The 10,468-nt window shown below is 36.4% G+C and overlaps 2 protein-coding genes and 1 non-coding gene across 3 annotated transcripts; 1 reads left to right on the top strand and 2 right to left on the bottom strand.

Annotated features, from left to right (window-relative positions):
* Positions 1-484: 484 nt before the first annotated feature.
* Positions 485-8,351, bottom strand: LOC130972921 (importin beta-like SAD2 homolog). The gene is made up of 21 exons (XM_057897265.1): positions 8,038-8,351; positions 7,753-7,931; positions 7,501-7,668; positions 6,874-6,984; positions 6,703-6,780; positions 6,074-6,270; positions 5,929-5,989; positions 5,633-5,707; positions 5,433-5,510; positions 5,245-5,307; positions 5,089-5,172; positions 4,841-5,019; positions 4,397-4,436; positions 4,160-4,303; positions 3,908-4,027; positions 3,594-3,809; positions 3,127-3,303; positions 2,116-2,788; positions 1,450-1,670; positions 1,187-1,322; positions 485-907 (listed from the first exon to the last, which is right to left on the bottom strand). Exons 1-21 carry the CDS (start codon positions 8,177-8,179, stop codon positions 750-752), a joined length of 3,300 nt encoding a protein of 1,099 aa, XP_057753248.1. The 5' UTR covers positions 8,180-8,351; the 3' UTR covers positions 485-749.
* A 65-nt stretch (positions 8,352-8,416) lies between these two features.
* TRNAA-UGC (transfer RNA alanine (anticodon UGC)) lies at positions 8,417-8,489 on the bottom strand. The gene has a single exon. It is a non-coding gene; the product is annotated as a tRNA-Ala (tRNA).
* Positions 8,490-8,740: 251 nt separating this feature from the next.
* On the top strand, positions 8,741-10,468 carry LOC130941712 (uncharacterized). Its single transcript, XM_057870291.1, has 3 exons — positions 8,741-9,059; positions 9,165-9,687; positions 9,833-10,468. The coding sequence occupies exons 1-3, from the start codon at positions 8,811-8,813 to the stop codon at positions 9,937-9,939; spliced, it is 879 nt and encodes a 292-aa protein (XP_057726274.1). The 5' UTR covers positions 8,741-8,810; the 3' UTR covers positions 9,940-10,468.

Genomic DNA, 10,468 nt, shown 5'->3' with positions numbered 1-10,468 from the left:
ATGCTTAGAATATAAATGGGTCTATAAATAACAGATTTTGAGAAAAATTACAATAAATAATAAAAATCATAATGTTATCTTAATTTAGTTACTCATTAGATACTGAAAATAAGTTTTTATAATAAAAAAGACTTTTAACTTGCAACTAAAATAAGGGTAAAAGAAACAAATAATTTGAAAATGAGAGTAGTATCTTCTGGCCTATCCTTTTTTCTGTTTGTTAACGCATATACAATTTATACATACGTTAGGTGATTTATCAGTTAGGTGATTTATCAGGCATCCTCACATCCAAAGAAAAAATGCAATTTCCTTATCTTTTCCTCCATAGTAGATTTTGGGTTACTGACTTGTCTAGTTAGAATTAAAGGGATAAACTTGTAACAAATGTAAAATTTTACGTGCAGAAGCTGGGGATAACCCTTAAGAGTTTAAGTCGCTAAAGCGATGATAAGCAATTAAGCATTAACAAAGAACAGATCAATTATAACACAATAGGGGCTACACAAAAGAGGAAATTTTCTTCAATAATATACGTTTTCCAATTGCTGGATGCTTCGACTCTCAAATCTGGACATGGTAAATAGCCCGCTGCCCTTTTCCCCAGTTAAAGGAATAATTATACGAATAATAATATAAATAAAATTGTAACGTATTTTATACAACACAGTTCAAAACCCTGACTTTTCTTAAGAAGAAATTCATTTACACACAACAGCAACACATGATACAAACCATACTTATCTCAGTTATCTATATTGCTGGAAATACAAACTAAATTCGGGGAAGGCATTCAGAAAATTCACGATCACATTCGAGGGCAAACTTTGTCCATCTATGAGTATATGCCGATATTTGTCTATCAAGGATAACACAATGTCGTGCTCATCAACATCACCTAATGGACCTGTATTCCCACCATGACAGCAGATGGATTAAAAGAGGTGCAAATTTTTCATCTATGATGAACTTGTGGATAAGCAACCATAAAATTAAAAAAGTAATAACTGGAACTAAGAAATCCAAATTTTCTTTCATTTTAATTTAATTTTGCTGGGGGTGTGACCACTTGCAGATTAACTGCAGTGCTGCATATACTGATATCTTTGCATAAATGATTCAAGTACAAAAGATCAAACAGTATATATGCAAATATTCATATCATGCATACACATAAATGGCTTACCTAATTCCATCTCCACTTCTTGATCTTCATCATCCCCCTCTTCAATAGTTGAACCATTTTCTAATGCCTCAGCAGCTTTAGCATACCTATCAAGAAATTCTTCTTCTGTTTCTTCGTATTCCTCAACATCAGAGTCCTAATGTGAACCAAGAAAGTAAAAGACAAATTGAGTAATGAAAACCAATCACTGCTACAACAAAGATGGAAGTTGATTTAGAACAATGCTGAAAAACAATATAAGTCAAGAAATTGCAAAAATATACCTCATCATAATCTTCAGAGTCATCATCATCACTGGCCTCATCCTCATTGTTTTCCTCATCATTTTCAGCCACTTCTTCCTCTGGGTCGTCTTCTTTCCCGTCACGCACCTCTTTCAGTCGTATAAATACTTCCAACAGAAAAGTAAAGCAGCTTTGAATTGAATCAACACCTGACTTCCCTTTTCTCAGTAGTTGCTCAATCAATTGGGCCAGCGTCATCACTAAAATGCATGTAAAAACAAACAAATAAATAAAATAAAAGAAATTGTTAGCAACTGTGGAAAAATAGATTCCAGTTTCAACTATTCCAATGTTCTATTTATAAAGACATAATGATGTTGTGAGAAACAGCAACCTTCAAACAATTTATACTTAAAATTATTAGCAAGATTCTGTACAGAATGAGTATTAATAAGTATGGCCTTCAATGTCTGCCTTCAGCACGAACAACAACCCCAAACCAAAAAACAAAAACAGAAAACAAAAGAAAAGACGGCTAAATTGATTCAAAGAGATAGTTTTAGAGGAGGGTAAAGTTGGTATGATCAAGGAGAAAACTTTGTAAGTGTATAACGAAGACAATCAATAGTTGTGAAGCCCATTCTTCAAGGAAAAGAAAAATACAATATTCTGAAGTTTCGTTATAGCTGAAGGCAAGCTACTTACCAATCAACTTCATCTCGGACTCGGCTGTCAGACCTGCCTCAAAGGAGCTATTGGATAGATGACACAAAGAAGATGCCCAAATTTTGAGGCCTCCCTCTTCACTCTTCTCCAGAACACCTTCAACAATATCGGGATAACACAAATAGCATGAAGATATAGCAAGCAATAGAGGCTTCCAAAGTGAACCAGGGTTGCCCTTAACTTCTCTAAAGCGAGAGAAGGCTGCTCGACTAAAAGAAATAGCCAATGACTGCTTTACACCTTCAGTTTCAAGTGAGTAGGTTGGACAATGTAGTAATATATGCACACATGAACAAGCTCTCAATGTTGCAGATGGATATTGCTTAATGGCCTCGCTGATGAAAGTGCCAATGCCTTCTATGATTGAACGTTCAGGCACAGGGGGTGCTGGAGGAGATGGCATATCTTTCACAATGAAGTTTTTCAGCCTATACTTACGAGCTAAATACACAGCTTCCTTAATCACATCAAAAATGGACAAATCCTCTGATTCTTCCCATGCATGCCACTCTGCAATCATTTCAGCCCAAACCAACAGCAGCTCTGACACTTTAAGCTCTTCAATCATGTCATTTCCATTAATAGACAGCATGACAGACTTTAGCATAGTTGAGGAATCTTCTATGCATGATGAAGGGGGAGAATGCTGATCCTGTTGATCCTCAGTTCAAGATAATTATTTTAAAATAATTCTCGCATAAAAAGTATAATGTGGGAATATTTTTAATTTTGCAAGATTGAATTATTGAAGACAATCGTTATCTGATAGCCAAACCACCGAAAGGACAATAAGAAGCACAATAGTTTATATGCACATAAAGATAATCAAAGAAGTATAATGGTATAAACAAAATTAGAAAAAATGGAGTAAACACAGATTATATCTGCATATCTATCAAATCATTGATGAATTAAAACAAAAAAAAAAAATAAAAGAAGGAAGCCTGCCTGTGGAACATAAGCACAATTAAAAAAGGCACTCAAACTAACCAGTGTGGACAGCGGAGTAAGCCAAGCCTGCTGCAACAGTGCAGCAAAACTTCTACCAATAGAGGCTTGTCCAGCATCCCACATCTCAAGAGAATCAATTGACTCAGATTCTTCACGTCTGCAGTCCTCCCAAGTCTGACCAATAACTGCTAGAGCAGCAATTGCACGCTCAACCACCTATTGCAGATACATAGTCAGATCAAAATTAGTATTGCGTTGGTGCAATACTATGGGCCAATGAAAAATCCAGCATGGTCCAAAATAACTAACTAGACATGCATGTTATTTGCTCCATCAAACAAAGCAACTGAATGCAAAGTTATATTTATTTATCACACATTACTGACGGCAAAGTTATATTTATTCATCAAACCAAATTCAATGGTATTATCTATTAGAGTTGTTAGCAAAACAACTGGTAGCAATCATTGCTAAACAGCAAATAAACAAGAGAGATCAGCGCATACTTGAGGCCAAGGCTCCGGATTAGGTGTTAACCACTTTGAGATGGGACCAACTAATGATGAGACAATATGTGGGATATGGATAGCTAATTCCTCATCTCCAGCTTCCATGACAGAACTGAGAAGTTGTAATAAGATGGAGCTCTCACTCTCATCATTTCCAATGTTGCCAATGATTACTTGAACTATGGGTAGAAAATCAGGGGGCATGTATTCATTCTGGAAAAAGGAAAAACAGAAGCTGAGTGGTAAATCAGAAAAAAAAAAAAAAAAAAAAGATTGGACATCCCTGGTAGATGTAGAAATTAAGAGCTCACATCAAGTAGTGTCGTAATTGCCCCAGCAGAAGAAATCCGGACAGGGTAGCAAGACATATCCTGCTTATCTGGCATGACCAATGCCATAAGCAATTGAAAATATACATCAGCGCTCATCTCCTAAGATGAAACAGAAAGTTAGAAACAAGATAGGCTAAATGTGTCCTCAACATTCACCAAAATGCATTTTGGAGCAGTATTTGAAAACGAATTTGCTCAGGTTTAGATAGCATAATTGATATGCTGTCTTACTTCAGGTAGACAGGAGCCTAGTTCTCCTAGTACCCAGTTTGCACTTGCAACCAGGTATGGCACCAAGGCAGCTATTGCATACAGTGGCAAAATCCTTGTGCGAAGCAGAGCTGTTACATATCCAGGTTCTTGCTCCCTCAGAAACTGCATAAGAAATAAAATGATTTGGGGGAAAAAAATGTAAATCAAACTTCAAATGCAGATGGCTGGTTGAAACAATAGGTGAAATGTGCTCACATCTTGTAGGCCACCATATGCCATCAGAACACCAAAGTAACTGCCAAAGTTGATGATGTAACAATAAGTACAATAGTAATAGGAGAGTATAGAAGTATAGAACTATTAATAGAACAAAATACTGATTAAAGTTAAATACGTACATGAACAAAGCATTTTAATAACATGACATCAAGTACGGAAAGGGGTGTTACGGGAGGAAAAATAAAGGATTTAAGCAAAAAAGAAAAAGAAAAAAAAGGCAGTATTTCAGCAATCAGCATATGTTTCAGTATTTCACTTATAACACTGCTCAGCCAATAGGCTTTCAAATAAATAGCAACAAATCAACAGAGTAACTGATGCAACAGATTGTGCAATTGATCTTTATAGAGAGAGAGAGAGAGAGAATGTTTCCATTGTCTGATCAAAGCATAAATATGTAAAGCATATGTAGAAACTCACTTGTTCAGAATTTGCTTTTGAGACACATCAGAATCAGAAGGAATTGGAAACTTTGACAAGAATGGAAGCACCAACAACTCCCCCATGGAGCGCCGTTGATTGCTTTTTTTGTTCTTTTGGCCTTTCTTACGCTTGGCTGAAGCTGATAAAGCATCAGCAGCACTCTCCGTAGGTGGCCCCTGTAGAAATTACAGCAAATGAACTATAGAAATAACTAACATAACTCAACAAACTTTTATGATGTTTACCTTTGACATCGAGATTACACCAAGCAAGTTTATTGCACTTTTTCTGGCAGTGAATAAATCATCTCTCCATCCAGAAATTTCGTCCTAATAAAAAAAATTTAGGTCGTAAGTAACTACAAAATATGTAAAACAATAATATCAACTTTCAATTCATACAATGTCTGAAGGAAGATTCTTCCGTATATACTCATCTGCGTCTTCTTCCCACTCTGATATATCCTACACATAAACATTTTCATAAATCAAAGAAGGAAAAAAGTGTATGTCAAGCTACTTAAAGTTGATTAAAATAATATTCTTAAACAAAAATTTGTCCATGTAACATTTTCAGAAAACATCCTAACCTTCTCATTCATTACTAATGCTGGAAAAATTGCAGATTCCAATAGAGTTGTAAAATGTGGAGAAACTAACCGCCATCCCTGTATTTATTGAACTTGAACCATATTAAAGATGAATATTTGGAAGAATATGTGAAATGCAAAAGTTGCAGCATCCAAACAATTGAAACTCGATTAAGAGCTCACAACTAAAAAAAACTAACCGGTCCAGTCTCCAGTACATTTGAAATTACATCAAAACCTAAAGAAAGAACCCTCTCAGACAGGAAAGGAAGTTTCTGCAAAAGAAATATCACTATTAAAATTCCAGTATGCCCAACAAAAGGAGTACAATTAAAATAAATATAAGGTAGCATGACTGCAGAATCAATTTCAAGATACAATTCATAAGTAAGATAGACTTTTAGAATCAAAGCTAGAAATAGAAAGAATAAGCATTGTCAAAATCAACTCCTAACCAACCAGTAATCAAGTACAAAGATTGAGGTCATTATCTTACACTGGTATTTTTGCTATATTTGACAATGTTAAGAACACAACTTATCATTTGTGGCATCAACCTGAAAATGGAGGGCATATACTTTAATATATATAATATAAAAATGCCTTCATTCAGTGAACAAAGAAGTTAAGCATGATATTACTTATCAGAATGTTTTCTGTGCCTAGTGACAAGTGCAGAAAAAATAAGCAGACTTCTTTTTCCAGTCTTCAATCTTGTGAAATATACATCTTCTTCAGCTACCGGATCATCAAATCTCAACGAACCCAGAATGGCAATCAAGTCACAACAGAATGAAGGAAGAAGAGGAATTAAAGTCGGTGGCATGTAAGACTTTACCTATAAATAGGAGTATCAAATAAAAATAAATTTAGCACCTACACTTTAGTCATAGAATCATCTGCTACATGAGCCACTCTACAATACTGCCAATGGTTTGTACAGAAAACAAATTGGAGGAAAATAGCATAAAACTCCACTTATGCCAGTTGAAGCTGGCAAGGCAAAAATATATTGGAGGGCGACATAAATATTTAAAGGGGAATAGGGGATCTAACTTATCAGAAAACAATTAAAAAGAAACTACTTGAAAAGAGTATAAGCACCACAAACAATGCAACAAGAAGACAATTGAATTATATCACTATAGAAAAATATTTGTTAATTTTAAGCTCCACAAGGATAAATAGACTCAAGTGAATGCAGAATTGCACATAATAACTAATTCATATATGTTTGTGTTAACTATATACATGTTCAAACATTACTTACTGCAAAATGTAGGCATTTGCATACAGTGAGAAGAACTTTCTCAGTTTCTATTTCTGCTCTGTCAAGGGTAGCTAAAGCCTGGTACATGCATAATAAAACCATTCAGAAGTGGAGTTCATAAGAAATGGTAAGTTAAGTAAAGCACAAAAGGGATAAAAAACTAGAAATTACCTTTCCAACAAACTGATGAAATATAGAAAGCAAAGGCACAAGAATTTCTTTCGCTATAAGCTCCAGCTGCAGTGGTACAGGCTCCTTTGGTACTTTAGGATTCAAAAAATACTGCAAAATGAAGCAGTTAATTTATATACAAGACAAAGGAATCAAAACATGTTTCATGGCATACAGAAGTTCTGATAGAGGCAAAGAGACAGTATGTTACATAAACAGGACCAAACTTAAGGGTTAAGCTAACTGCTACAGAAGTGAATAATTACTGAGAGAAAAAAAAATTGATCTAATATTTGTAGATATTATCTTGGAAATAAATGTTTCAAAGAAGAAATTGGAAGGATTCTTAATGCATTTAAGAAAACATGAAGATAAGAAACAAATACAAAAATACACATGTAAACGTTGCCAAACACATGACAATGTATCAATGATGAGTCATGGCAACCACTAAACTGCATTCTGTCTCTTCTACATCTAAAATTTTATTCAATAAATCTCAATCAGTAGACATGATTTGATGCAAACTGTCACTGCCAACATTGATTTCACATAAAGGCACATTGCATGAATAAACAAAATCCTAAATTTCACTCCAAGTCAAAAACCAATAGAGACTTTGAATACCTGAAAAGGTCTAAGAAGAGCATGAAGAACTACAAGTGCATTGATTGTGCTACATGCAGAGCTTGAACCATTGATGAGATTGCTATTCTGAATAGCAGACTGCAGATAAGGCACAAGCTCCGGCCACGAATTCTGCCTAACAAACTCAGCAACCGCAACCGACTGGAACTGCCACCACAGAATCGTTCAGATGCATAAGAAAACACAATTCAAGGGCGAATCAACAACAACGGCAACAAACAAGATACGTACCACTTCAACCAAAATCTTCAGAATGTGGAACTCGGCCTGAAGCAGAGCTTGCATCAGCTGCTCCTTGAACTCCTTGCCGACACTAGAAATCGTGGCCGCGCTACTGCTATCCATGTTCCGACGCGTGAAATTCTTCAGGTAAGTAGCAGCAGCAACCTTCTGACCTTGATCTTCTCCTCCTGCATGCAAACACCGAATCAAAATTGTCGTAAAGAAGAATGAGCTGAACATCCAAAACTGCGAAATCGACGATGAGGAAGAACAGAAGCTTGAAAGTGAAATTACGAGTTGAAATTGAAAGGAGGTAGAAAGGGAAGTTAGAAGTGAGGCAGAGTCGATCGAGAGCATCGGTGGCGGCACGAACGGCGTTGGCATCGGGGCTGAGTGTCTGGTTGAGAAGATCGGCGATCTGAGTAAGCTCCGCCATGGAAATGGTTCAGCTGTTAGTCTGACACCACTGCTACTGATAAGTTGTGGTTTCGGTTTGTGCTTGTGACTGTGAGTGAAAATTCACAAACCCTAGTTTTGGCTCGCTGATTTTGCATGTTGGCGGGAATAAATCAAGCTTATGTGTAGGTGAAACAGAAAAGATTCCTTTTCGATATTTGGAGCGCTTTGGTTTTATTCAGGGGAAGGAAAAAGCCAAAACAGAAAATGATATCCGTGGAGATGCGGGGGATCGAACCCCGTGCCTCTCGCATGCAAAGCGAGCGCTCTACCATTTGAGCTACATCCCCATGTTGATATAGGCCTTCCAAATTTAAATTATATTATGATGTAATTGAGAAAACCATGTTCACGAGATAGACTGGTAAACCAGTTAGCTTTTAACTTTTCAAATGTGGATCCCATACACCAGCCTGTGCTCCAACGTTCAAAAATCTAGTCGAGTAAATTACGGACTTTTATAATATACATCTTTGTTCTACCATTTTTTTTTTATTTGTAAAATTAAATTCTTCATCCCAAATTCACTCATCATCTTACTTTTCCTTTGGTCCAAAAACGCGTATAGCATAGCATATTCCACTGTTGCTAGCTAGTTCCAAATCTAGAACATGAAGATGCATCTTCTCGTATTCACATTCCTACTACAACTACAAGCCATTGTTATTCCAACTACTCTTGCACTCTCCATTTGCAAGAACTCATGTGGCAACATTCCCATAAACTACCCATTTGGCTTAGAAGATGGTTGCGGTGCACCCCAGTTCAGGAACATGCTTAACTGCAGCACTAACTTGTTCTTTCAAACCCCTTCTGGTTCTTACAAGGTTCAATCCATCGACTACAACAAACAAACCATGGTAATCTACTATGCTTAACTATTGTATGTGTATATACGTATTTATGTATAGTTTTATATCGTATTCAATGCTGGTTTCGTATTTGTATTTGTGGGATCGATGTAGGTAATCTACGACCCCGAAATGTCCACATGCTCCATCCTTCAACCACACCATGACTTGGTCATGACAGAAGTTCAAACCGCCATAATCCCACCATCACAAGACACCATTTTCGTGCTCCTAAACTGCTCCATAGACTCTCCAGTTCTCAACCATTACAAGTACCTCTGCTTCAACTTCGAAGGCCACACTTGCGACGAGCTTTACGGCTCCTGCAACGCTTTCAGGGTGTTCCACTTGTCAACAACTAACAGTTCCCCACCGTGCTGTTTCACAAGCTACAACACCGTGAAGTTCATGAGCATGAATATATTGGATTGCACGCACTATACGAGCGTGTTTGACACGGGAAAGTTGAGGGGTGTGGGACCTTTGGATTGGGTTTATGGGATTAAGCTTTCTTTTAGTGTGCCTGATGTGGGGTGTGGAACTTGTGAGAAATCTGGTGGGACTTGTGGCTTTGATGCTGATACACAAGGTTTCTTGTGTCTTTGCTCAAGTACTACAAATTCGACAAGAGATTGTGGTAAGTTAACAACTTCAAAACTTTTGGTTTCTACTTTTTATGTTTATTTTCTGTTTCTACTTAACTTCAATCTACCTTGAATTTTTTATCACTTTGTATTGTGTAACTAATTTGAGTGGTTTATGTTTTGTGACTCAATTCTCAGCTGGTGGAAGCGTAATATCAAGGGGACAGAAGATTGTTCCATGGACACACTACTCCCAACTGGTTTCATTTCTTGTAGTTGTAATTGGTCTAATTTACAAGGTTTAAGGTTCCCTTCATACTTCAAATTTAGTAGATTTTCACTTGGTTTGTTTATACTTAATAGGCAGAGAGCCCCTGTGTAGTTGCAAGTTGTTTCCATGGGGGAAAAGCATAGTGGGTTTGCTACCAAAATTGAAGGGAACCATTCTTTGATGCAATTTGCTGTTCAAATTAACCACCTTGTGTTACAAAAGAAAAACATATATCACCACTTCAGCAAAGTCCTACATTTTATTTTACATGTAATGAATAGATCAAGCATAGTCTTATGTAGTATGTACGAGGATTTGTGATAGAGTTTCTACTTTCGACCTTTTTCTCTCTTTTCCTTAAGAAGAAGCATAGGGACTCAATAGAATAGTTATACACTGTGTACAATAGAAATTTAGGAATGTCCGATTCAGTATTAGAGATATAATAATTAGTATTATTTTTTTCCATTAGTTTAAGTTTTTGGGATGAGTGGTTTGATGACATGGTATTAGAGTTTTAGATCCGAAAGATCAAGAATTCGATTCTTGGTGACCCCAAAATT

The sequence above is a fragment of the Arachis stenosperma genome, chromosome 1, assembly GCF_014773155.1.
Source record: "Arachis stenosperma cultivar V10309 chromosome 1, arast.V10309.gnm1.PFL2, whole genome shotgun sequence".
NCBI lineage: Eukaryota > Viridiplantae > Streptophyta > Magnoliopsida > Fabales > Fabaceae > Arachis > Arachis stenosperma.
The sequence above is the reverse complement of the archived record's forward strand: the minus strand, read 5'-3'. Positions and strand labels throughout refer to the sequence as shown.

Coding starts and splice junctions, on each gene's coding strand:
- LOC130972921 (XM_057897265.1), bottom strand. CDS start 8,179: ATGGCGGAGCTTACTCAGATCGCCGATCTTCTCAACCAGACACTCAGC. Junction 5,990..6,073: donor CACAGAAAACATTCTGATAA/GTAATATCATGC, acceptor CTCCATTTTCAG/GTTGATGCCACAAATGATAA. Junction 5,173..5,244: donor AGAATCTTCCTTCAGACATT/GTATGAATTGAA, acceptor TTTTTTTATTAG/GACGAAATTTCTGGATGGAG.
- LOC130941712 (XM_057870291.1), top strand. CDS start 8,811: ATGAAGATGCATCTTCTCGTATTCACATTCCTACTACAACTACAAGCC. Junction 9,060..9,164: donor ACTACAACAAACAAACCATG/GTAATCTACTAT, acceptor GGATCGATGTAG/GTAATCTACGACCCCGAAAT. Junction 9,688..9,832: donor AAATTCGACAAGAGATTGTG/GTAAGTTAACAA, acceptor CTCAATTCTCAG/CTGGTGGAAGCGTAATATCA.